This window comes from Alosa alosa, chromosome 3 (assembly GCF_017589495.1).
Source record: "Alosa alosa isolate M-15738 ecotype Scorff River chromosome 3, AALO_Geno_1.1, whole genome shotgun sequence".
Lineage (NCBI taxonomy): Eukaryota > Metazoa > Chordata > Actinopteri > Clupeiformes > Clupeidae > Alosa > Alosa alosa.
In genome coordinates, this window is record NC_063191.1 from 22679169 (window position 1) to 22705877 (window position 26709).

At 44.1% G+C, this 26709-nt stretch overlaps 1 protein-coding gene across 3 annotated transcripts in view; it reads right to left on the minus strand.

Moving 5' to 3' along the window:
- The window catches only part of LOC125291878 (receptor tyrosine-protein kinase erbB-4-like), a 232664-nt gene extending 210630 nt beyond the window's left edge, over positions 1-22034 (minus strand). For all 3 annotated transcript variants that reach the window (XM_048238834.1, XM_048238835.1, XM_048238833.1), the window contains exon 1: positions 21726-22034. In XM_048238834.1, coding sequence (XP_048094791.1) covers positions 21726-21804 — 79 coding nt within the window. In that variant the 5' untranslated portion in view covers positions 21805-22034. The remainder of the gene's footprint in view (positions 1-21725) is intronic.
- Between the last annotated feature and the right edge of the window lie 4675 nt (positions 22035-26709).

Genomic DNA, 26709 nt, shown 5'->3' on the forward strand with positions numbered 1-26709 from the left:
GCATTTAGCCATGTTTGCTTTTCAGAGGCTTTTTCGAGCATTTCTTTGTCCCCGTCACATAAAATGGTTGGGTTGATTCAGAGGACATTTCACCCAGTAGTTCTCTGCAGCACACAGACCAAATGCATCTGCTGGGCAAGCCCACCAGTGTTTCCCAAACATTGACTTATTTGTGGTGGCCCACCACAATATCAACATTGACCACCACACAATGATTTTACAGGTTGTACTAAATTGTGCTTAAATCTGGTTAGCATCATAACCACGCTGCGCTAATTTGCTAAAAACTGTTGCCACCACAAATATAATTCAATTCTGTGGGATACACTGCCCACTCTAAATTAGGTTAGCAAGAGCTGGGAGCGGCTGCCCGGTGACTCTGCAGACGGCCACAGGCGACCAGCACCGCTGGCCTCCATCTGCATGTGTGGGCGGGGGGGCATGCGTGGGAGGTGACACCACAACATAATGAAACTCCATTAATCCATTCATCTTCTAGGAATGGGTAAGGGAGGGGGGTACCCCTTTTTTCTGTGGGCGCAGGAGATTGATGGCCTGCTGATTCACCAGCGCAGCCTTTCCACCAGGCTGGGCGTGGGGTCTGAGACAATGGAGAAGCCGCCGCCACCACCGCCGTTTAATTAAATGACAGTCAAGAGATATGGATTATGACCCAGGGAGTAAACCTGAGCCACCGTAGCATGACGGCATCTCTGTAAAAGAACAAAGTCGCTGAGACAGGGCTTTTCCCTTTAAATGTGTTTTTGACGAGGAAAGCCTTAAATGCGCTCAGAGAAACACGCTTACTGCACTGGGATTTGGCACTTTAGAAAATTCTGCAAACACTGCGGAAACATCTGCATACGTACATTTAGAAAGTGAGAAAGACTCGACAACAATGCAATTATGTGGTTTATGTAAATAATGCAAAAAGTGTGTGAGTGAGAGTGTGTGTGTGTTTGTGTGTGTAAACGTGTGTATGTGTGTGTGTAACTGCACTTAGAAGCACCATCACACATTTAGTCATTACAAGTAAGTGTACAGTATAGCCATTTGCAATAGGAAGACGGTAAAATACAGTCTCTTTAAATATATTTTACCTACATGACAGAAATAGGCAACATGAGAGCAACTGTATTTGTACAGAATTTGATCTGCTGGTGAAAAACTGGAGATAAGCGGTAGCAGCTAGGAGGCCCTTTGTAGGTACCAGCCCACTGACTGCTCAACATCATCCTGGTGTCTGTGCAGCTGCAGCTGGCTCTTTCAAGATAACACCACTGTTCCACAATCAATCACAGCACTGTTGTCCATCCACACTGATACACTCACCACAACCAACATTACCAGGCATTTCACATCAACGAAGAAATGACAGAGGATACATATCAGAGTTAAAGAATGGGGGAGCAACATGAGATAAACAATAACCAAATCTACATGTAAGCCCTAGGAGCAAATTAACCTAAATGAAACTGAATGACAGAAAGGACACGAAAATTGCACCGCACTATACAATTTTCATTAAATCATTTTGAGTACAAGACAGAAGAATGCCTCGACCAAACACTTAAAAAGGAATTGTTTTGTGACCGTATTCAATATGCAGTGGAATCAATGACTTAAGTTACAGTATTTGCAACTGATTTGGCATTCTGTTTTCTTTGGATTCTGTCATCCAATGACCTTCGAGAAAAGAAAATCAAACGGCCTTTGAGAAAAGAAAATCAAATGACCTTTGGAGTAGAAATGGTACATAGTCCATCTATACCCATGCATCTCAGCTGCCAGCCAGTTAATCAACTGACCCGTGTGTGTGTGTGTGTGTGTGTGTGTGTGTGTGTGTGTGTGTGTGTGTGTGTGTGTGTGTGTGTGTGTTTGTGTGTGTGTGTGTGTGTTTATGTGACCTGTCGTTCTGGTGTTAACAGCTACAATACTGGTTTCTCTCACAAAAGCAACAGAGTCGTGTGTGCCACCGGCCTCCCTGTAATGCCACCCTCATCACTCTTCCTTAACCAGGCACAGAGCCTCCTCAGGGGATTCCCTCTCTGCATGCCCCTCATCCCGAGACAGCTGGCTGCGCCCGCTCGGTGCCGGCCATTACTGTGATTAGCTGCCGTGTCAATCAAGCGCTCTTGCCCAACCTGTGGGGGACACGATGACGGACAATTAAAGCGTCGGGTGAAGACACCGAGGTCGGCTGCCTCTCACCACCTGAGAATGAGAAAAATAAAAACACGGCACGCTGTCGGGAAAGGGGAGGGTGAACACCACAGGTTGAGAACCCCAGGCAGGGACGACATCGACGACAACAGGGGAAGGGGGAGAGGAGAAGGAAAGAATGGTCAGAGAATGCCTCTGGCTCTGCCACCAATGAGAATGGTCAGAGAATGCCTCTGGCTCTGCCACCAATGAGAATGGACACCAAGGGAACTGCATTCACCTTCTGTGTCTACTCAAGAATGGAGGACGTCTTCAGTGGACATAACCGCTGTCCCATACATGAGTTCAATGCTTTCAATAATGATATTGAACAATTACCACCCAAAATGTAGACAAACCAGCAGCCCATTCTGAATTTGTTTTCCTTCCCATAGACAATCTCTGAGGGGCCAATACTATTTAGTATTTTCTCTCATTCAGCAAGTGCCTGCTGTAGTGAGTAACCCTGACACAGTGCTTTGTGAACTGCACTAGACTGCACTGCTTGTTGGTAAGGCGCAGGCCTTTCGTACCCGAAGGAATGTAATTGTTCTGACCCTTGAAAAAACAGCGGCTGGTGTCCGAGCGCCAGCGGCTTTGAAGCCCTCTGCTCTGAGGGGGCCTCTGAGACGGCCTCCACTTAAAGCAGAGAACAGGGAGCCTCCTGGGCACAAAGGAACAACACTTCAGCAGAATCCAGAGGTCAGCCTGGGTACGGATCTGCCATTTATCAAACGTCTGAGCCCACAGCACACACAGCAACGCACGCAGCCAGCACGTTGATCGACAGCGAAGAAAAACTGTGTGTGTGTGTGCGTGCGTGCGTGCATGCGTGTGGAGTCATTTCCTGAACATGTTTAATTCCCCATTTATCACTGACAATAAGACAAGCTGGGTGACGGAGAACTTTCTCATGCTGTACGGAAGGGAAGGCGCACAGGCTGCTCCAATATAAACAGCAGTTCCACTTAAGGACGCAGACAGCAGCGATATTTTTCGTCCTAATTTAGGCCTACGTAAGGTCCGTCCTGCTACACTGAGCTACTTGACCTTGGTTGGCTATACTTTTTCCTCAATATATTGTCAGCGGTGTGAATGTATTTCACCACTCTAACAAAATTTGTGAATGATCCGCCATTTAACCTTAACAGAGCGGAGCTCAGCCCTATCTATAAGTGTAAGTGTGTGTGTATAAGTGTATATACTTTTTTGATCCCATGAGGGAAATTTGGTCTCTGCATTTAACCCAATCGGTGAACTAGTGAAACACACACAGCACACAGTGAACATACACAGTAAGGTGAAGCACACACTAATCCCGGCGCAGTGAGCTGCCTGCTACGACGGCGGCGCTCGGACAGCAGTGAGGGGTTAGGTACCTTGCTCAAGGGACCTTCAGCCGTGGCCCACTGGTCGTGGCTCGAACCGGCAACCCTCCGGTTACAAGTCCAGAGTGCTAACCAGTGGGCCACGGCTGCCCTGCAAGTCTGCCCACTGCCCGGCCTATCTAGAGCCGTCTTGTGCTGGTGTGTTTGCACTTTACCGCGCTGGTCGGGGAAACAAATAAACAAACTCGTTAGTGGGACGAGTACATAAGTAGGCCTAGTAGGGGGCCAAGCAGCGAAGCTGCGAGGACCTCATTGTGTTTCTACATTTTCCTATTATTATTATTATATGCAATGGGAGTCTATTGCAGCCCATAGAACCATATGGTAAAAAGTTGGGAAATTTGGCACACTGATTGGGGACGGTCCCATGATTCATGTCACCAAGTTTCATGTCGGCAACTCAAACCCTCTAGCGCCACCAACAGGCCAAAGTTGGACGTGCGTTCATGCGATTTTCAAAAGTCAGGTATTGTTGGAATCCTTGGACCAAGCCGAATTCAACGCATCCTATGACGTCATTTTCCGCCATGATGGATTTTCCGCCATTTTGGATTTCATCAAAAACACTTAAAATGTATCAGGGGTCACATACTTTCTCTGATTCCCACCAAATTTGACACAGATCATCTTCAGACCAAGCCTCACAAAAGTTATCACTTTTTGCCTTCGGAAGTATTACCGTTTGCCCGTAAAAGCCAATCAAAATTTGCGGGCAAAGCCGCCAAACAGGAAGTGAGCTCATATCTCAGCAACCCTTGCAACCCTTCCTCAAGAAATGTTGTGACCTTTGACCTCTAGGGGGCGCTGTAATTCACAAACATGCCTTTTGGCCTGTAGCTGCTGCTGTGCTTAGAATTAAATTGTACTAGTGGTGTCTGGTAATACTGTGAAAGGTCCTTAGGTCAACTGAGGGCAACTTGTCACATCAATATAATTTATTCGGCCGCCATATTTTATTTGATCAAAAACACCAACAATTTCGCACAGGTCACAAATTTCATCTGATCTTCACCAAAATTGGCACAGACCATCTTCAGACCATGCCTTGTCACTTCATTTATTTCTGTAACAATTGATAGAAGCGTTCGCCCGTCACATCCAATCGAAATTTGTGGCGAAGCCGCCAAACAGGAAGTGAGCTCATATCTCAGCAATCGTTGCATGTATCAAAACCAAACTTGGTACATGGACTCATGACCCCATCAGGTGAATGCCGAAGAAATTTTGTGACCTTTGACCTCTAGGGTCACTGCAATTAGCAAAAATGCATTTTGCCTTGTAACTTTTGGCGTGCTAGGCGTGAAACTTGCTTTGACAGCTTATGGCCATCGCCTGATTGCAGCATTGAGCTAACAGCATTTCGTTGCCATGGTTACTCCGGCCTATCTGCTTGGCCCCCTCATTGCTGCTTGCAGCTATATTTCTAAGTTGTGTTTTAGTATTATATTTGCATTACTTTAGCTTGGGTTTTGTATTATTACCTAGAAATATGCTAACCATTCGTGCTTCAGTTTCAGACAGGTCATCATAATAAGTTATTAAAAAGCCGGGGCAACGCCTTTCATTTCTGCTGCAGCAGGTTGTGCGCAACAGAGTAGACGGACATAAGATACAGTCTGAGGAGTTGCAGCTTTATTCAGTTACCCGCAGTTGAAACTAAACCTTCCCTAAGCTTCCCTCACAAACTCTGATTTGGTCGCTATACTGTAACTTATTCCAAGCTGAGCGTTTAGTCCTAAATGAAAACGATTCAAACTCTTTAGCCACTCACTCGCAATTCACTGACGTCAGGTTCACTTAACCCATTCGCGCTGGATGCTGCATGACGCAACATTGACCCTCCCGCTGGATGCTGCATAGCGCAACATTGACCCTCCCGCTGGATGCTTTTTATTTCATGTTTCTAGGTGCTACAGAGGCTTAGATATTACATTTTGGTAGACGTTGACAATTTTTAGTATGTTTTCAGAAAACCCTCAGGAAATAAGGTTATTTAGTCTAGAATGCCATAGGATTCTATAGGCGTTTTTAGCAGACATTTTAGGAGTAAATGGGTTAAAGGAGCCACATGTAGGGCTAGGCTACTGTTATGTTGTTGACTGCCGTACTATTGAGGACTATTATGAGTTCTGTCCATCATTTGGTGGTAGGTAAAATTACTGCAATAAAATTATGCTTATTAAATGGTTTCCCCAAATCACTTTTCACATATTTTTTTTCAAGAGTAATATTATCGGTTATCGTATCGGTCACAACAAACCAATAAATATCGGTTATCGTTATCGGCCCTAAAATTCCATATCGATGCATCTCTACTAATCAACTAATCAACTCGCTGACTAATTCAATTGAATGTGATGAAGAGGTTTTGTTTTCTTATGTGGGGATAAACATTGTGAGAGGGGCATGCGCTCTTGCGTGTGTGTGTGTGTGTGTGTGTGTGTGTGTATGTGTGTGTAAAAAAGTATACACTCAACATACAGTGGCTGCCTCTGACCAATCCCACAGTGTACATTAGCAGGCTGCGCCGTATGGAGTAGTTGCCGTGTTGTGATGCAAATGAGGCCTCGGCCTATCCGCTCCTCTGCCAACACCGCCCTTAATTGTCTTCTTTGATCTGAGGCTAATGCTACTAATTAGGAGCCGACTTTCAAAGTTGAACATTTTGCCTTGCCTCTAACAGATAAAGAAAAACCCCGATCAAGCCTCTCTCCCAGCTCCCGCCCTCCCATGTGTGATCACTGCCTGATATGGTTGGAGAGCGGATTCCAAACGAACCGCAGCACGTTCACCGTACACACACGCATGTCCGCACTTTAAACAAAAAAAATACATAGCTACTGTGTGTGTAAAAGACAGATGCACAGTCACAATAAATCATTCTGCGAAGCTGAGCACAGATGCTCAATTCCCTCATCCACATGAAATCACAACACTGCATGGGCAAAGCCAAACATCAGCGCACGGATATGGATATGCACATTAAACATAGCTTTTCCCATGCCGTTTGGCCCAGATGCCGGTGTTATGCACACTCACACACACACACAAGACACAAACATGCAAATGCACGTGCCATAACGTATGACACTCATTAGTATCATTAGAATCATTATTAATAGTATTATTGCTGTTTTTGTTATTATGGAGCCAAGAGCATTAGCCCCTTGGGTTCTAGCTGTCTCCAGGCCACACTCTGAAGATGGGGACTCAGGCAGGCATCTTCCTTCAGTTTTGCCCCAGATTGCATCACGCACACACATGCACACACACACACACACTCACACACATGCACACACACACACACACACACACACACACACACACACACACACACACACACACACACACACACACAGACACACACACACACAAAACACATAAAGAAGGAAAGAAGGGATGGACAGATAGAAGAAAGAGGCTGTGAGTGATAAAGTATGCACATGTTGGCCCCACTAGGTCCCAGTGCACTGCGGTCTGCTCCAGTCAGCCGGCCGCCTCCGCCCTAAGGAGAGCTGTGCCCGCGCTGCCCGCAGACGCATCAAGGCGCCGAGCTGTTTGGGGCACTCTCAAGTCTCCGCCACGGGGCTGTCATTGTATAGCCTGGGGAGCGCAATGTCCCAAATACGACTGTCCCAGTATAAATTCATCGGTGCGATAAAAGAGTGGTCAGATGGCAGGAGAAGTGGGTGATTCTAAATTATTCAAAGTGTACACATTGACAGGTCCCTAAGGAGCCTCAAGAATTGAGGCTTCGGAAACCTAATTGATTGTGTCTATGTGCATAAGTATGGAAGCTGTGTGGATATGTGTGGGTGTATGTGTGTGTGTGTGCATGTGCATGCCTGTGCCTGCATGTGTGTGTCTCTGTGTGTTCAATGTGTGCAATGTGTGCAGTGTGTGTGTGTGTGTGTGTGTGTGTGTGTGTGTGTGTGTGTGTGTGTGTGAAGGTACATTTTAATTGTAAAACTACCAAGTTGAAGGTGCTCCAGCAGGGGCTACAGTATGTGCACCTCAGCCAACAGGATGAAAGGCAGCACGTGTCTCTGCCCTCTCCCTAATGTCTCCACAGTGAGAGGAGGGGAGGGCACACCAGAGACTCTCCCTCCAGCCCTGCACATGTCACAGGCACGGAGGCTCACCTGCGCCCTGATTACATAAGCCAACACATTGAAAGGTCTGGACGTATCAGATCCACAAAAAAAAAACAGCACAGTACCAAACACAGCAACAAGCAAAGTCGTTTTTAAATCAGCTGACCATAATACATATCTTCTTCTGAGTGACCAGAAACATTTTGAAGAATTGAATAGATCGCCCAATTTGAGAGATGGTCTTTTTCAAAAAGCATAACTGGCCATGCAACGTTTGGGAGAGGCATCAATTAATGCGGGAGATGACAAACTGGTTACTGCACAATCTCAGAAGCTTCACCACTGGCACATATCACAGGACTTCAAAAGGACTTATCTCAATGCAACAGACAGATGAAGCATAATGATGAAGATGAAGTCCTAAAGCCTGCATGTCCTCTAGTGTTCAGCAAATGTTTTAGCTCCTTCAATACTAAAATGTCCATATACTGAAATGTCCACACTCCATATCAACATTACTCCTCCCATTCATTGGTCAATGAGATTGTTTTTCCAATTACACAACATTTGTACACATTGTCTAATGTCTACTTATAATATAAGTGTAACTATACGCACACAGTAACTGTAACAGCCTCATTTTCTTTGTTGAAAATCTAGCCAAGGTCTCCCAATTCCCTTAGTCTGACCAATAACTAGATCACATTCATCAGATATGACGGTAGTAGTCCTGGAGGGTCGAGGCATCAATGTCTACCTTATTAAATGACCCTAAGTCATGATCAATCCCATACTGAATTCAATCACGTACTGTACAAAGAACTGACAGGGAGTTGCTTGCATTTTGAAAGTAAGCTTTAAAAACTTGATCAAAGGAAAGCTACTCTTGCATGCTGTATAGCAGTCGGACATGGCTTCAGGCTGTCTCTAGGATCAGAGCTAATGGCCTCTTCTCAAGTGCTTCAGATGGCCTTGGGGCCAAAAGTGAGCCATTCACAGTTTGACAGAGTCTGATGATGAAACTGAACTCAGCGGTGGGTTTCAGTGGGAGAGGAAAGTAGGCTTCATCTGTGAGAATCTACAGTACATCCAAATTATCCTCAATATTGCATAATCTTTAACGTTTCAGAGGAAGAATCTATTTTTAACTTTATTATTTATTTACAGCAAAACAGCCCCCGAAAACAGAAAAAATAAAAAGCTCACCCTTCAGGGTGAAGACGATAACATGGCGAGCAGAGTATTGTCAATATGGTGTGAATTATTAGCGCTCCTCACAGAAGAGAAAAAAGGCAAGTGCCTGACACTGTACAGTTGAGAGATCCCATGCCAATCGAAGCATGGCCTTTTAGTCCGTAGCTCTGTCAGAAATGCCAGTTTGATAGACAGTGTGAGCACTAGTGACATCTCCTCCACACAAGGGAGGGGGGGAAGACAGGGGGCTGGGAGGCGAGATGCTGTGTCGGGGGGTTGCCGAGTAGAAGGTTGGGGGTGTGTGCACAGAGCAAAAAATAATTATTAAAATACAAAAACACCTCTGCCAATTTGCAACTGGCCACTATTAGAGTTTTTCACTAGCTCAGCTGTGAACCTCTTGACTCACCTGCAGCCCTGGCGCATAAAAGGGCCTCTAACTTATTTATTCTTACCCTTATTAGCTTCTCACCCATTAGCGCGCCTAGCTCCACACAGTCAACCTGACAAGCTGTCTGTCAAGGAGAATGGACCGTAAACACCGCAATGTGCAGCCCATGCTTAAACGTATACAGGAGCGCCAGCGAACAGCAACCGAATCCTGAGAATAGTTATATAGCATCTATTTGAGGCTCAAATTATCTGTATTTGAGTGCAGACCTCACAAAAGCGCTTCAAGGAATTCTTCAGCGGAGGATGATTACTTTTGAGAGCCTTATTTCAGGACTGTGTTTGCGCTGAGGGAGCGACCTCTCCACCACGCCCGTCTCTGCCCCCCTTAGTTGCTCCAAGGCAATTTGGAGTGTGGGCCTAACGAGCCCTTTTGTCAGGTTTGTTGTCCTAATTAATTCGATTAGAGGAACGCTGGGGCAGATGGTGTCAGGGGAGCGAGAGGATCAGCCCCTCCATCTCCACACTTCTCCGCTGGTGATGGAGCGATCCAGAGAGGCGCCAGTTGCGGGGACCCTAAACCTGTCCGTGCTTGAGTGAAAAAAGTGGAACACTTCAGATATGTATGTATACTGTATGCAGATTAGTTACTTAACACAGACTCAATAAGGTCTATGATGACTATCAAATAGCCCAGCTATCAAAACATCTAACTTCATAACTTCACAAACACAGCAAACACCTAATCTAACTGTACCTCAAAACTATAAGCCTATCGACTGCTATTTGTTATTCGTTTTGCCAAAAGCATATCACAACCAAAATGTTGGTAAAAAAATAAAAAAATAAATAAAAATGAACCAATACATGATAGTCCTGTATTTCGTTACATATTCAAAGTTGTCCTTTTAAATAAAAGCAAAACACATATGAAAGTGGCCAAGTCCACCATAGACCAGTAATTATTGTGTGCTGTATGTGTGTGATTGTGTGTGTGTGTGTGCGTGTGTGTGTGTGTATCTGCTGGCATGTTTTGCGGTCCACATTGCTGGCCCCAGAGTAAAGGACTAAAAGTGCTCACCTAGGCAGTTAAGGATAGCTGTGAGGCTATAAAACTGGCCGCTACTGCATACCACACATCGCTCTGATTGGCTTTCCCCCTTGGAGATTGGAGGTTACATCACCTTAACTTTGGGCAAGAGCTTAACCTCATGACAGATGGCTACAAAGAACCTCTAGCGCAAGCAAGACTACAAAAGAGGAAATGTACTGAACTTGGGAATTCACACAAGCTGATCTAAATTTAAAAAGTTGAGGTGTACTAAATACAGTGGCTTGTCCATCGTGTAGTTGTAAAAAACTTTTTGCACACCTGCGTTAAATACACCAGTTCATGTTTGTTCTCGTTACTTTGTTTACTTCACTGATTACCGTTTATCTGATAATGGCCAGCCAAAAAGTACTGAATACATTTTGAATACCACTTCGCCTTACAATAAAGAAAGTCTGAAGTCTGTTATTTATTGCAGCCTTTAGCAACCCAATTTGCTTCCTCAAGATAGCCTAATTATGGCTGAGGTAAGAGAAACTGGACCTCTACCTACTTCAATTTCAACTCTCCACTGAGTTGACAGCAAGTGTTTTCATTTTGCCCTGCATCCACTCTAGCATTTACACTCTTAAGCCAGTGACAGTAAAGGGTTGGTTCTATGAACCACCATTCAGAGGGAGGGGATGTGGCTATGGGGACAGAGCACCCAGAGTACCGGTACTTCAGTCTCTCTTTATCTCCGCGTCCTCCTCATTGACTGCTTTTGACACAACAATTGACATGCACTAGTGATAAGTACATGATGAGATAACATCAGCATCATGAGGGAGGCACACAACCAAGTAATTAGGGCGATCATATCTTTTAAGCACAGTTCATTTTAGTCATTTAACATCATTATTCACTGAATTTCACAATGGATGAAACCGTGTACAGAGTGCATAGACCATTCTAGACCCATTTCAGTGTTTATGCATGAATTGAATATTTTAGCAAAAATATTGATATTTGGTGGAAGTGTTTCGATAACGAATCACAAGAAGTCATAATGCTGTATCGTTATTTTGTCCCACCCCTACTCTTTATGTATCTCTCTGAGGAACTGGACACTCCTAACACCTATTTCCTGGACCACAGCACCCTATCAAATGATTATAATCATTAACCAGACTCATAGCAGTAGACATAACTATATATTTTTGGTCCCAAACCGTTTACATACGCTCAGCGTCCTCCTCGCCGCCTTGGTCTGCCTTGCATCTGCATATTTCACACATACGTCCATCCATCCAGCCCCCTGAGCGCAGCGGGCCTGGCCCATGTTGGGCCGCTGGTGGGCCAAGCAGCTCAAGCTGCCAGCTCCCTCGAGGGCATGCGGCGTGAGGTGCCGTTAGGCTGATGGGATGTGGCAGCTGGGTTAGCTTCCTTTAGCACCCAGCCTCTCTTCATGCCACACTAATTACAAGAACCCAAAAACCTGCGAGCGAGGAGACAGACTTATTGAAAGCTAATGAGGTGAGCTGGACTGGCTGGCTGGGTGGAGGCTCGGTGGAGAGAGAGAGAGAGAGAGAGCGTGGCGGCAGGGCCAGAAAATAGTTTGGGAAGGAGGGAAAGAAAGAAGAAGAACGATAGACAGAGTGAAGGAGAGATACTGTAGATGGAGAGAGCTTCTTGCTGCGAAAGACAGCCGCTGATTTGTGGTGGAAATGAGGGTCCGGCGAGTGGAGCTGGCAATGCAAGTAGAGCAGTGGCAGTGCACTCAGCTGACATGAGACACAGCACTGATTAGAGCCTCACTCTGGGGCCCATATGGGGCCATTTTCCAGGTGGAGAGAGAGGAGGAAACCAGTCCAGCTGGAGGGGTGAGGAGGAGTGTAAAGAGGGCGAGAGAGGAAGAGACATGCACAAAGGGAGAGATAGAAAGAGAGAGGAGGGGGGCAGAGAGAGAGAGAAAGAGTGTAAGAGAGTATCCATTTGAGCCATGTGACTGCAACAGCATGTGTGGCAGTTATAGTCAGATAGCACCTGTGTGTGTGTGTGTGTGTGTGTGTGAGTGTGTGTGTGTGAGAGAGAGACAGTGAGACAAAGAGAGATAGTGTGTTTGAGAGAGAGAAAAAGTATGTGAGAGAGAATGAATGTTGTCATTACAACACTTGTCAACTTTCCGTTTCTTTTATCAGAGAAAGGCACAGAATTTATTTGAGCACCATGATGAGATTCTGTGTGAAGGACAGCGCTGCCGGCCATCGCTAGCTGATCTGTGCGCTTAAAGCTCTGCATGATGATGATTTTCCAAAGGAGCAAGCGCTTGACATGAATGTTTTATTAATCTCACTGACTCCAGCTTATTGGCTTGTCACTCTGCCAGCAGACAGCAAAAGAGCAAAGTCAGGGGTAACGTCAGGCAAAAAAAAGAGCCATTTGCCTCCCTCAGTTGGGCCCAGTCCTTTGTCCTACTGCCTAGCAGATCGAGATGTTCAAAATAATAGCCCACTTTCTCCGACAGCCGTGTTTCAAAGGTCCACAAACCACCATCTCTATACAGTCATCTGGCTTTTGACTTCCAGTACTTTAAAAGGGACCATAAAACAAAGAGACACTGTTGCTCTTCGTCATTCTGGTGAAGCCTCTCCTAGTACTGTGCACTAAAGCTGCATGCCCAGAAGGAACTACATGCTTTAGTCATTGAAGGGGGTCACTGGAGAAAAATAACAGATCTGCCACTGCATATTCAGTGGCACCAAAGCACTAGCCCTGGAGCGGGAGCAGGTGGGGCACAGGTGGGGTTATATTTGGGCAAAGCAGGTTCACTATACAAACACTGACAGCGAGCGGGGAAGGTCAGGAAGGACTGTTCCCTGCGCTGCTGAGCGGAGGCTTGGGGCAACAGCACACAGTACCTGCCCTGGTGACAACCAAAAAAACAAAGCCGGGAAAAAAAAGTAATCAGGTTGTTTTTTTTTCTCCACGAAAGCACTCCTGATATAGGATGCACTTCCGTGGCTTCCGGTAGTCGGCAGGACCTCTCTGCACCCCCTCTCACGCCTGCTACTTCTTCAAAACTCCCCTGGGCCTCGACTTCTGGCAGGGGATGCAGTGTGGAGGAAAATGCGAGACCAGTGGAGTCAAACGTCCAATCAGCCTCCTCTCCCGCTATCTATTCCTTCAGCGCTCCCGTTGACTGCTCTCCGCTCACACATTTTTTTTTGCCCACATCTCTGGCCCCCTTGCTTGGGAAGCGGAGGCTTGTCCGTGCCAAATCCATCAGTATGAGGTGCCAGTTAAAAGATAGTGCCATGAGCTGCCAGACGGAGCAGCCAAACAGATGAATGTCCACAGACTGGAGTGGTCCTTCCCCTGCCACGCTGAGGGCATTCACAGACGGATGGACTCAGTGAGAGTGAGAACTGACAAAAAAAAAACACTGGGCACTTGAGGGAGTATCAATGGACCAAGAGACAGTCAGGAAAAAAAATAACTTTAATGGAAACAATTCAGTGGGAAGAGAGGTCAGATAGAAGATGGATATTGTGGGTCTGACTGGCCTGTCCATGTACTGGTGTGTGTCCACATGTGTGTGTGAGAGAGAGAGAGAGAGAGAGAGAGAGAGAGAGAGAGAGAGAGAGAGAAGACTGACGTGGGAATAGAGAGAGGCTGTAAAAGAGCAAAGAGCATCTGTCTGGCAGCGTAGCAGCTCTTAAAAGAGAAGGAGCAGGCTGCGTATGAGGGCGGAAGACCAGAGCGATGTCAGAGAATGTGTGTCCTGTGGCCAGCCAGGATAAAACGTCCCTGTCACAGGCAGAACAGCTCCCCAGGGCTGGGCCTGATTAATTGGGCTGTCCAGCCCCTATGATAGTGGCTACTTTAGCGGCGAGCTCACGGGAAACTCACCGATGTCCCTTTCACTCCTGTCCCTGCTTGGGAGAAAATGAGTGGAGGGGAGAAGAGGTGGAGGGATGAAAAAAATTGCTAAAATTAGATATGCTTCCCCCCTCCGTCTGACTCCCCTTTTCCCTTTTACCCCCTCTCTCTCTCTCTCTCTCTCTCTCCTTTTTACTCGTTGCTACAAACAATCTTGCATCAGCATCCACCTCACCTTGCCAAAGGGGTGTAATGTTTCGGGTGCAGGCGCGTGGCGGTATAGGACAGAAGGGGGTGGTAGACAAACAGCAGGCGTCTCAGCGTGCTCGGGCTGCCTGCTCTCGCAGGAGCCCCATCACTTCCACCAGATGCTTCACACGCAGATATGGATGCTGACTTTATTCTTCTTTTCTTTTCTCCCCCCACGCGTGTTTGGGCATGTATGTGTGTGAGAGAGAGAGAGAGAGAGGGAAAGAAGACGAGGGCGAAAGAGAAAAAGAGAGAGAGAGAGAGAGGGAGAGTGTGCGTGCATGCGCCAGACAGTGAGAGCGAATGAGAGGGAGATAGAGAAAGTTCCCTGCTTTGTCCATGGCACCGGTAAGAGCTGTGATTAAGCACCGCTGTCCCAGGTAAATGGCCACAGAAGGCAAAATGCAGCAAACGTTGACTTTGGGCTGGTAGAGATATTTTGTCATTTTCTCCCCCACTCAGAGTCCTCATTTGTTCTGGTCACCCTCTCCCCCATGCTGTTCATTTCTCCTATTCACTGCATCCAGTAGGAAATAGCAGCGACCAGCAAGGCAATGCAGAGCTGTAATATTAGGCCATATATGAAAACCAAAAGTAGAAATTGGCAAAAATAGCACTGTCTGTTCAAAGGCAAAGAAACAAAGGTTACAACTCCAGTGTAGATTCCAGTGCCAATGGCAACATCAGTGTAACTGTCCTTCTCAGCCAGTGCCTGATTTTAAAACCCCCAAAACCATGACTGGCTGGACCCTGCTCTTCAGCCTGGAGTTGTGCCTGCTTCCCTGCACCCAAAAACAAAAAAAAAACCTTTGTCTGCACAGCCCCCCCCCCCCCCTCCTCCTCACACCCAACCTCCAGTAACCAGTCAGCCAGGCAAGGTCAATTGCCTCTCCCCGCAATCTCATTCAGTGCTTTATGTACCTTTACACCTGGCATTATTTCAGCTCTGCTGCAAGGTGACTGCTTACGCTTCAGAGGTTCAGCTATGTGATGGTCGGTGCAGTAGAGAGCACCAGCAGACGCATGGTGCAGGGCATCCTTAAAGGGCAGGGTCAGGTCTCTGTTGCCTATACTTGATATACATCTCATCCTTGAATAAATATTTATTACTGTTGTAATCATTATTCCATCTCTCACACATTCCAACTCAGTTTGTTGTTGCCGCCCCAAATTGACCTCATAGAATCCCTTCTCTCCTTTCTCTCTCTCCCTTCTTCCCTCTATCCTTCCCTCTCTGTCTGTGTATTCCCACACTCCCTGATGCCTCCTTTACAGCTGATCCGTCAGATAGCGGCCTCATTTACTAAAGGTCATGCTGGTGAGAGATTAATTTAAAAGGACAAACTGGAAGAGGAATTAATAGCCATCCTTGTATACAATTTCTTAACTTTATGTCTGAAACTAAACAAAAAAATGTTATAGTTAAAAAGTTGATAAACTAACATCCATTATATTTGTCTGTGCAGTGTCTGATTTGATACATTGTCTGCGTTGGGATTTTGATAGTACACAACATTTTGAATGCTTTTTCATGACAATCACCATCCCACTGAGGGCTGTCATAATTGCACCGCATGCCGATTAGCAGTGAGTATTTTCAAAAGGACTACAAAAGGAAAGAGCCAGAGAATGGAAAAAGAAAGAAACGGTCCCCCAGAACTGTAAAACTTGAAACACTTCTCACAAAAAAGGGGACTCTGTCTGCATAGGACAGTTTGCCAACCTATTATTATTCTTTTATTTGTTCATCTTTTATTATACAGGCAAAGTGAGAGAATAAAACAAGTTGCTGTCAACCACTTCTGAAGGCATAACAAGGAAAAGTGTAGAAATTAGGGAGTCATAATTAACTGACTTAATTCCACACACTGTGGTAATGAGTGCGCTTTAGCAGAGATTAGGCATATATTCATTGTCATCCTAATTCCCCCCCTTTTAGGGGCACACACAAAGAGAAGGGTGGAAACGGATGAAAGGGAGGCAGACTAGTGCGGAGGCACGGGCGACTGGAAGAGCTCGGCACGACGAGAGACTGACGCTGTCAATCAAAGTGGAGGCTTCACTGCCACTGCTCACGAGTCCTGCGCAAGGCTTCGTCTTCGTCTTTAAGCCTCATGGCATAGAACCCCTAATTGCAGCCTGACAGACAAGCTCTCTGACTTCTGAGTGAAGCACAAAAGAGGCACTCAAGCTTGTTCTTGGTCTTTCTTATTCGCATGCTCCTCAAGTACATTTTGAATGGCATTTTCTGTGAGTCACCGGTGGACTGATTTGAATTATGTTGATGCAGGGAGGTGAAATTGAAGTTCAATGTAAAACAATAGCTCCCAGCATCTAGAGCGCAAACTGACATGGTATTATTTGTCATTTTTGTGACAACAGTTCTCCATCACCCGTTGATATATCTGAGGATGTAACATGCAATGCCTGTTTATTTCAAATACGAGAGAACTCACTATAACCCAGTTTTAAACATTATACAACCCTATAATTAATGCACACACATACAATTATAATTTATCACACATACAAACATATCAGTGTGATTGCCACGTATAGTGCAGTACAGACAGTACATACTTGTGTATGTACACATTGTATATCCATTAATGAGGCCTGCGTGATTAGAAATCTCTGCAGGCCTCATCTTGCCCCTGCATGTAATCTGTTCCTCTTCCCACACACAACAAACAGATGCATATTAGGAGAAAACCATTTAAATGTGTGCTGCACTCTGTAAGGCTGATCAAATATGCCTGGCAAGACTTTCACAATGATGCATCTCTTTGTGCAATGTTGAGGCTTCTGATACCTAAACAACAAAAATACATCTAATCCTGAACTATGTTGGCAAACTAATGTTTCCGAATGCTTCACACCTGACCCTTCCAACAGATTCCACTGGAAACAGACAACATAGGCAGTTGAGCCACTAAAACACACAGTGCTCCTCTTAGCTGATACTGCTGCATATCTACCTTTAATAAAACACAGCCAGCAACTCACACAAATCATATCAGAACTCAAATAAATGAAATGATTACTGGGCACTGCTCAAAATTTAATTTAGACCGTCTTCATAAAGGCAAGAAGGAGCAAGCTGGTAAAAACACTCCTATTCTCATGAGCTTATGGTTAATGTCTATGGATGTAAAGTATGGCAAAACAAGAGTGCCGTTTTCTTCGTCCTCCTTTTAGACCTGTTCCTTAAATACCAAGAGACAAATATTGCTGTAAAAAAGACAAATAACTCAAAAGCTTCCCTATTCAAATGAAACAATGCATCACCCGCAATGACTGAGCCTCCTCATCATAGTAGTGTAACTCTATCAGATACTACATATACTGTAGGCCAGCCTATGGTCACAATTTTCTCATCACCCAACTTCCTATGGCGGAGACCATGACCAATCTGACCACTATCCCTGGGGCCCTCTACCTGCTCCTATCGTCTCTCAGACCGCTTGGCTAGAGGAAGAAGGCATGACTCCGAATGTTGCTGCTCTTCCTGGGGCCCAGCGTGTTGATCAGGGGCCCTGGGGCCCAGCGAGTTGATCAGGGGCCCTGGGCTCGAGTGAGACACTCCAGGCAGGGGCAGAGAGCGCCACGCTGCATAGAAAGAGCCGCCTTTGCTTGGCAAGAGGAAGGATCTGTGGGAATCAAAGCCCGCTTTTCTTCCCATTGAGTGCCACAGGCGCTGGGGTCAGAACGCCTTTCACAGGCTATGTTAGATGGACAAAATGAATAAGATGCCTTTGTGAGACGATGGCTTATTACTGTGTGGGCAGGCAAGTGTAACACCATCTCCGCATGCTTTGATAACACAGAAAAGAGGAAATGGAAGGGGAAGAGACTGCTGCTCTTGACACCATGTGAAGGGTTCAGATGCAAAAGCCTCTAAATGCCACCTACGTCAAAAATTAGATAAAGATGGTGAGTGAATGCTCTCCTCACATAGTATACGTTAATCAAATAATTTAACTTCAAAACACGCCAAATAACACTCTCTTCCTGGTCTGAAATATCGATTTCTATGCAAAAACCTATAGGAACCGGATTTTAAATGCTCATTTAAAAGAAATGTGGTCAGACGGATTTAGAGGGTTTTGCATCTGAACTCTTCATGTACAATCACTGAGGACATCCATTGGCTTTGTTGTCAGCTTTCAGAATCTGAGCCAAAGTATGTAAACATTCCGATGGACCATGAACTTGAGAGGTGCATGCAATTGAAAGAATTGTATCAAGTAGCATTCAAACAGACCTTAGCCATTGTTTCTCTGTGGCTCAAGGGTTGTCTAGAAATCAGCTAATAAGATATGTGGCCATTGTAATGTACTGATACATCAGCTAATAAGATATCTGGCCATTGTAATGTACTGATACTTTGTATCTAAATCATGTAAATGTAAACCAAGCTATGCTAAAAGCCATACAGTACTTGAATGCTGGTTGGCAGCACTGTTACAGTGACAATTTGACACAGTCAAATTGAATATTGTAAAGAGATTTGATTTCAAATTCAATGCAGTATGCATACAGAAACTAACTTGATAAAATAAAAAGGCCAAAATAGAATAACCATGCATTCAAACCACACCAATCTTCTAAAAAGCAGTGAAATACAGATGAACCAAGAGGCAGCCACTGTAGGCTAAACTGAGACAAGACTCTACCCAACCACTACAATCCACTCATTAGCAGGCCTGGCCCTGTTGACCTATAGTCAAAAACAGACTCTCCTGCATGGCCCTACTTAGAACTATGTCTCTGGATGAGACCGGGGTTAGACAGATCGTAGGCCATTACCAGGCAGTTACCTATGATGAGCTGTACAAAGAAACACAAATGCATCCAATCTAACTTTGCACCTAGGACCAAAAATAAACATAGACCGAAAACTGCCATTTAAAATGTCACATCAGCCCTCTACAACTACATGCTGGGATTTTAATTGTTTGGTCCAGCATCGGAGAAAAAGGCAGCACTGAGCTAAAGGGAAATGAGATTGAAAGCTAGTTTAATTGCCAGATGATTAATTTTCTTTGGTACTGAATCTCTCTTCTCACTGACTGGAGTTAATCCATGCTTAAGCCGATTAACACATATGATATTTGTGTTCACTGGTCTTCAATCAGTGTTTTCCACAAGAACTGTAAAATGTCATTTAGTGGCCTGATTTAAATTCACAGTCCTTGGCTGTCAGACTGGAAATGCATTGAATTGTTATTTTTAATATATATACAATAGATTCCAAATACAATTTACAACATAATTTCATTCTTAACGCATAACAAAGCAATCACTGCAACCAGCAGAATACATCACAGAATAATGCTTGTTAGGACATTCATGACATAACATTTGACACGTGAAAAGATGGACTGAAGTAAAGTCTTGTGTCAGTGGATTACCCTCAAATACAATAAAGGCAAACATCTGCAAACGATTTTATACTATCAGAAACAAAGAACATCAACCCTTGTTCTCTCCACTGTTGCTAAATCTTGGCGCCTCTCAGCGCGATGTCTCATGGCTGAAACAAACGCACCAAATCCTGTTGCTAGAGCCAAGGGGTGGCGCACAGCTCTGTGTTCGACATCAAATGATTTAAATAACCTCTATGCTTTAACGTCGGCTATGTTGATTGTATTAACATCATAAGAAACAAACAACCGCAACTCAAGATTTTTATTTTTTTTATTGTTATCTTGAGTTGGATCAAGAAGGTGGATAAAACGCGTCTGTTGAAGGTGTTGTAAAAAAGACTACATGTTAATTAAAAAGCCTAATTCCAAGACAATGTGTTATTATTGATACTAAAACAAAGTAAAACATACAGTTAGTCGCTTGTGAGACAGCTAGACAGAAATAATTCAATTTCATTCAACTGATGTCACTAAAGCTCACTTAAATAGGACCGTGTGGAAATAGTGTTCACAGAATGTTACTTTAGACAACATGATTAATGCTTTACGCACAGTATTGCTACACTCAGCACGAGGACATTGGTGGAATGTTTGTGTGTGTGTGTGTGTGTGTGTGTGCGCGCGCTTCGTCCTTATTTAACGTTAAACAGGAGCTCCGGATCATACTACCACCATGTGGATATTCGAGTGTTTAAGCTCTCAAACGGAGTTTATTTTGCCAAAGCCTTATGATACATGTGATACACCTTTTAAACCATCCCCAATAAATGTCTTAAATGCCATTTGAATTAACTTAGGTGAGATAAATTAAATCAATAATTAAATCTTATCAACTCTGAAGCACCCATTCAAATCATACGCACTAATTAGTGAAATGATCACAAAATGTGATTTATTCTTAAACTAACTTTTATTCAATTATGGACACGTTATGCGACGCTCGGGTATAAACAAGCAGGGGAATCTGCCGATATTGAATTGCAAATACTATGGTCTGTGCGTAGCCTACTGTACATCTATAACGAGCGGAGAGATTATAAAAACAAACGTAATCCTAATAAACTGAAACGTTAATCAATCAAATGTTATCATCTAAATCGGAAACAAAAAAAGTTTGGCACAGCGATGGGAAGAAAATCCTTACTGACAAAACATGTTTTATCCAGTAACACTTATTGTTCTCTTAAAAAGCGACAGAAAAAAATCTGGTCAGGGTAAATTCCTTCTCCCACAAGGGACGGGGTAAGAATAATAACGCTCCAGTTGGAAGAGCTGCTTTGGTAGTGGGACACGTGTGATACCGTTTCACTGCCCCATTCTTTGTAGACTACATTCAACAGTGTCTTTATGTGCCCACACCTGAAAAGATTGCTTCTTATTTAGATGCTCAGAAAGATGTAGACTGAAACTGAAGTAAAGAATCGGTTCAAGAACCCAAATGAACCTGTTTTCTGTGGCAAGAAAAAACACTACCTCTGTAGGGACTCTAGAGTTGACTACAGGCTGAAAAGTGAAACAAGAATCGCACCGAATGTTGTTTTCAGACATGAAAGGAAATACATTCGTTGTTTACGTATCAATTAATGTGTTTACCAGTACATTTTGACAAAGCTGCGTAGGTGGCTTCTGGTGTTTATGAAGCTACATTAGCGTTAGAATTGCAGTGTTAATGTCAAGTTAACTATGCTATTTCCGATTATCCTGGTTATACATTGCATCCGTTGTCTGGATAAAACAGATCTTTCTTTTTTAATCGGATGCTGTGAGCGACCCTCTTCCTCAGAACGACGGGAAAGTAGCTTTACCATTCGGTAAAGTGAACAGTCATGACAAGCTTGCAAACACTGCTGGCAGAACTGTCACTCACCTGACTGAGAGGTGCTCATCCGAAACACGACTGAAGTCAGAAGAAAGCCAAACAAACACGGAGAAGACGCCAGCTTCATTTTGGGCAGAAAGGTAGTAGTAACTCCTATAATTCACATGTCCAACACCATATCCCCTTTGCGGTTATTAGCGCTATTATTTTAATGAAGATTTTTCAAATGTCAGTCTCTGTGCGCACTTCTACTTTGCTTTACTTGTCCGCAAACTTTTTTTTTTTTATTGTTTACGTTCCTCGATGAACTGTCAAGAGTTTGAAACAGTGGCGTTTCCCAGGCGCGCAATATAGTGGCTAGACTAAATCGCAATGCAATGCTCATGCCATTACTGTCTTCAGACTTCAGTACGCAGACGGCTCACAGGCTAGACACTCCCCCATACGCGCGTACCCTCTCCCTCTCTTTCCAGACATTGGACTATACTAGAGTACTCGTAAACCCGCCCTCTTCAACTCGCCATACTACTATTGGAATTTGAAGTCTCCGAGTTCCTCCACGCTTACGCCTTGTGATGCACCTGTCTGTCAACGTGGAATAATCACTTACAAGCCCATTATTATGCCTATAATCATATTACAGTACAGACAAGAACGGTTTTTGTATTATTTTAACGTCTTGATCATGAAATGAGGATGCAGCGTAATACGCATGGGTAAATTAATTATCGACGACCTTACTAATTATATTCTTTATGAATTATATCCAACATCACTGATGAATATCATTTCACTTCAACACCTGCAAGGGGTTATGACTTCCTGGAGCTACAATATGTGGACTTCCTTTGGTGTTTTGATAACCCCAGGATTATAATAAACAGAGGGGGGATAAATGTGGGCCAGTCCTTTTGGTGTTGAAACATTGAGGGATATGTCCTAAACATTGACTATGGTGTTTTTCCCCTTCGGATGCAAAACGCAAGTTTGACTTATTTGCTTATAACATAATTGCAAGTAAAGAAGAGGAGCACAGAGTTCCCTGCTCGCTTGATGCAATCCATGCAATTTTGACTTTCGTGGGGAGTGCGATTATAGAGTTAACCACTAGAGGTCGGTGTAGGTAGATAAAATAACAAGGTGTAATAAAAAGCATATCTTCAATTTGGACCATTATGATGGCTACCGAATGTTGTCAACTCTGATGTAGGCCTATCTCATTCTTGTGAATTCAGTGTGGGTCTAACAAATGTGTGATGTGATATTGGCCTAAATGTATCATGTTAATAAACAAACCAAATACTTACTTGAAACTCTGATGTATCCAAGTTTGACTATATCTTTCCTCAAAATATATTTTTCACACTTTCAATTCTTGCCATTATATATTAGCAGTTCCCTAGGATGAAGCACATATGATGCTTGTTATATTGCCAGTAATCCAGTACATAACGCCACACATGTTTAGGGATGGGCCTTCACTGTGTAAGGCCTGCCAATAAAAACTATGTCCCTGGAGAGAGCTTCCCCTCATAATGATTCTAGCCACACAATACCCAAGTAATGAAGAAGCTTTATCAAACTGGGCAAAGCTTATTTCCAACAGTGTCCTGCCTCCCCAGCAATCCCCATTATCCTGCTGCAATCATACACATGGGCATTCAGATGCCTGTCACAAAAGGCCCCTCACAGCATTGCTGAATGTGCTGTGCTATCTGAATGCTGCAGTGCTTCACACTGCATGCATAGCAACACTGCTCTTAGTTGTTTGTCATTTTTACAGAGACGCTGGCCATTTTTACAGACTGGATGTTAGTCATTACATGGCTGGGCCCCAGAGAGACTTTATTAGAGTCCCTTGCCAGGCAATTAAAATGTTATGTATAATTTGGTTATAAACTGTATTCGGGCATTTATGGACCTTGAATAATTTGAAGTGATGAAGGCTTTACAAGGAAATTCTAATCTGTTCTGGCAGAGATCCTTTGTGTAAAATAATTCAAAATACATGTCCACTTTCAAACCATGGGTTTTTCATGGACTTGTCTGTGCCAGTATTAGAAACTCTTATGCATATCTTTGCCACGTCATCTCAATGTTTTTTGTAGTTAGGCCTATTTGTAAGGACACAAGTTTGTGAATGCAGACTGCATTACTAGGTACTCGATATAATACACCTGGGGCAAAGAGTCTGAATGAAACGCAATGTCCCAATCATTTTGTGCATAATGTTATAGTGTACTGTATGTTCATCAACTTTCATCATAATTTGGAAAATTGACTGGATCAGCTTTTCACCAAATCAAAACACCACTGCCATGAGATAGAACATGTTCTGGGACTATATGCTGACGGAACATGATAGAAAGATCATTGCAATGTAAGGTTGCTCAAGAACCAAGAAAGTCATGTTATCATTATCATTGTGCCAAAGATGTCTCATATCAGAGAGTGGGAGTGAAGTGATAGCTGTTTATTTAAAGCAACAGGGACACACAACATGTGGGTATTGAACTAAACTGGGTTTCTCAGGCATTGCCGCTGCTACAACTGCTCCAGCTTGGCCCCTCACCCTGCCCAACCATATCCACTCACCCTGCCCTGCCGAACCATATCCACTCACCCTGCTGAACCATATCCACTCACCCTGCCCTGCCCAACCATATCCACTCACCCTGCCGAACCATATCCACTCACCCTGCCAAACCATATCCACTCACCATATCCACTCACCCTGCCCAACCATATCTACTCACCCTGCTCAACCATATCCACTCACCCTGCCCTGCCGAACCATATCCACTCACCCTGCTCAACCATATCCACTCACCCTGCCCAACCATAACCATATCCACTCACCCTGCCCTGCCGAACCATATCCACTCACCCTGCCCAACCATATCCACTCACCCTGCTCAACCATATCCACACCCTGCCCAACCATATCCACTCACCCTGCTCAACCATATCCACTCACCCTGCCCAACCATATCCACTCACCCTGCCCAACCATATCCACTCACCCTGCCCTGCCGAACCATATCCACTCACCCTGCTCAACCATATCCACTCACCCTGCCCAACCATATTCCTCCACCCTGCCCAACCATATCCACTCACCCTGCCCAGCCATATTGACTTTGTTTTCAGTCCTGTCATTTTCGCAAGGCCACTAATGTCTAGACTATGCCATAGACCTGGTTAACATTTGCCAGTACATCTTCACTGTCTTAATGGGATTCGCTATATCTTTCCTTTCCTTGACTCAAGAATGTAAACTATGAACTGAATGACTAAGTAAAATCTAGCACACCAAGCTGACTTCAAAGCACTAGCTACAATGCTGACTGAAAAGGTGCAGATATTCAAAACAAACTAAGCAGTTGCTCCCCATTTTCACACAATGCTTGCTCCCCACAGACAGTTTTGTGATTGATCTCCCTCAAACCAAGCGTGTTTAATAACAAGTTAGAAAATTCCACTGTCAATATCAGTCCTGGGTCTTTTGAAAAGAGACAAACAAGGAGAAACCGGATTAGAAGATCCAGTCATCCAGAGTCAATCCAACCTGATTACACTGTGCAAGGTAGGCAAGCTCAGCCAGGACAACCCTTTTATCAATGGCTCCAGCTGAATTGACTGCAAACATATTGGCGGTGGCCAACGGTCCAAGCACACATCACATATCACCGGTTTGGGCCACAGACGCTCATCAATCGGCCCGTCGTTATCAAACGTCTGACTGTTTTTTTTATAAAGCTAGGGAGTGATTAAATAGGCTAACGTCCAGTTCACGCAAGTATTCTCTCACCTCTTTCACTATGCAATTTTTGTAATATCCCCATCATAAATCTTAAATCCAGTTTGTGTCTGCCAAATCCAGTGTCATTGCAGTATGTTAATGCAGTGTGAAATTACAGTGTTCAACTGGCTTTATGCTGTGGCCTGCTATGATGGCGCTAACTTGTGCTAAATTGTGTCAAGAGATCTTAAGAGATCTTTTTAACTTAGTACAAGATGTGTACTACTCCCTTGTATGCACACTGGCCAAATTAATCATGCATCATAAGAGATGTTAAGTCCCCACAAGACAGGACCAAACATGACTGACTGGGCAGCGTTTGAAGTTAAACCCCTGCAGTTTTCACATATTTGACTGTACATCGATTGTTATAGCAGAGTACAATGTTCTACTAAGTCATCACTTTGAAATATGTCTTTGGTATATATCTAATCAGAATATTTGAAAACATGATTTGCCAGGATAATGAGTGTCATAAAACACTAAGTAGAAAGTAAGTGTTCTTCTCATCTCACATTAGGGGTGTATCGGTACACAAAAATCATGGTTCGGTTTTAAAGTCACAGTTAATTTTCAGCGCAATGAGCCTGCAGGTACTGCTAACCTAAAATTTACTGACAACATTGCTGATGCACAGCAGGAGTAGTATTTTGAAAAGGTGTCAAATGTTTTTTAACATTAATTGACTACACTGATATATGGTCTGCCACTCAATATGTTTGTGTTGGAACTCAAATTTAAAACATGGTCCGCAAGCAAAAAGGATACAGTTGATTATTGTTAAAGACTGCATTTGATACATTCGGTACACATCTGTATTGAACACCCTGCACTTAAACAGTTCGGTACGAATATGTGAACCTTTACACCCCTATCTCACATATATGAGAGTGCATGAGCGTATTTTGATACATGTTTTGTTGTGTGTGTAGTGTGTGTGGTGTGTGTGTGTTTTTCTGATCTGCTTTTAAATTTGGCTTACTGTAGTACAGCTGTCTTGGAGCTGCCCTGCTGGCATGCATAATAGTGGCTGTGTGCCTTTGTGAAGGTGTTGCAAATTGAATGGCTTACACTGCAAATTATCGGTGGGTCAGAAGTTCAGAGAAAGCCAAAAAAACGGTGTCAAGTAAGATGGGGATGAGCTGGAAAATGGTTCACTCATGTTATTAATGAAGTGGCGGGGACAATTCTTTTCAACATGCCATGCACCACTCAGTAATTTACTGACCA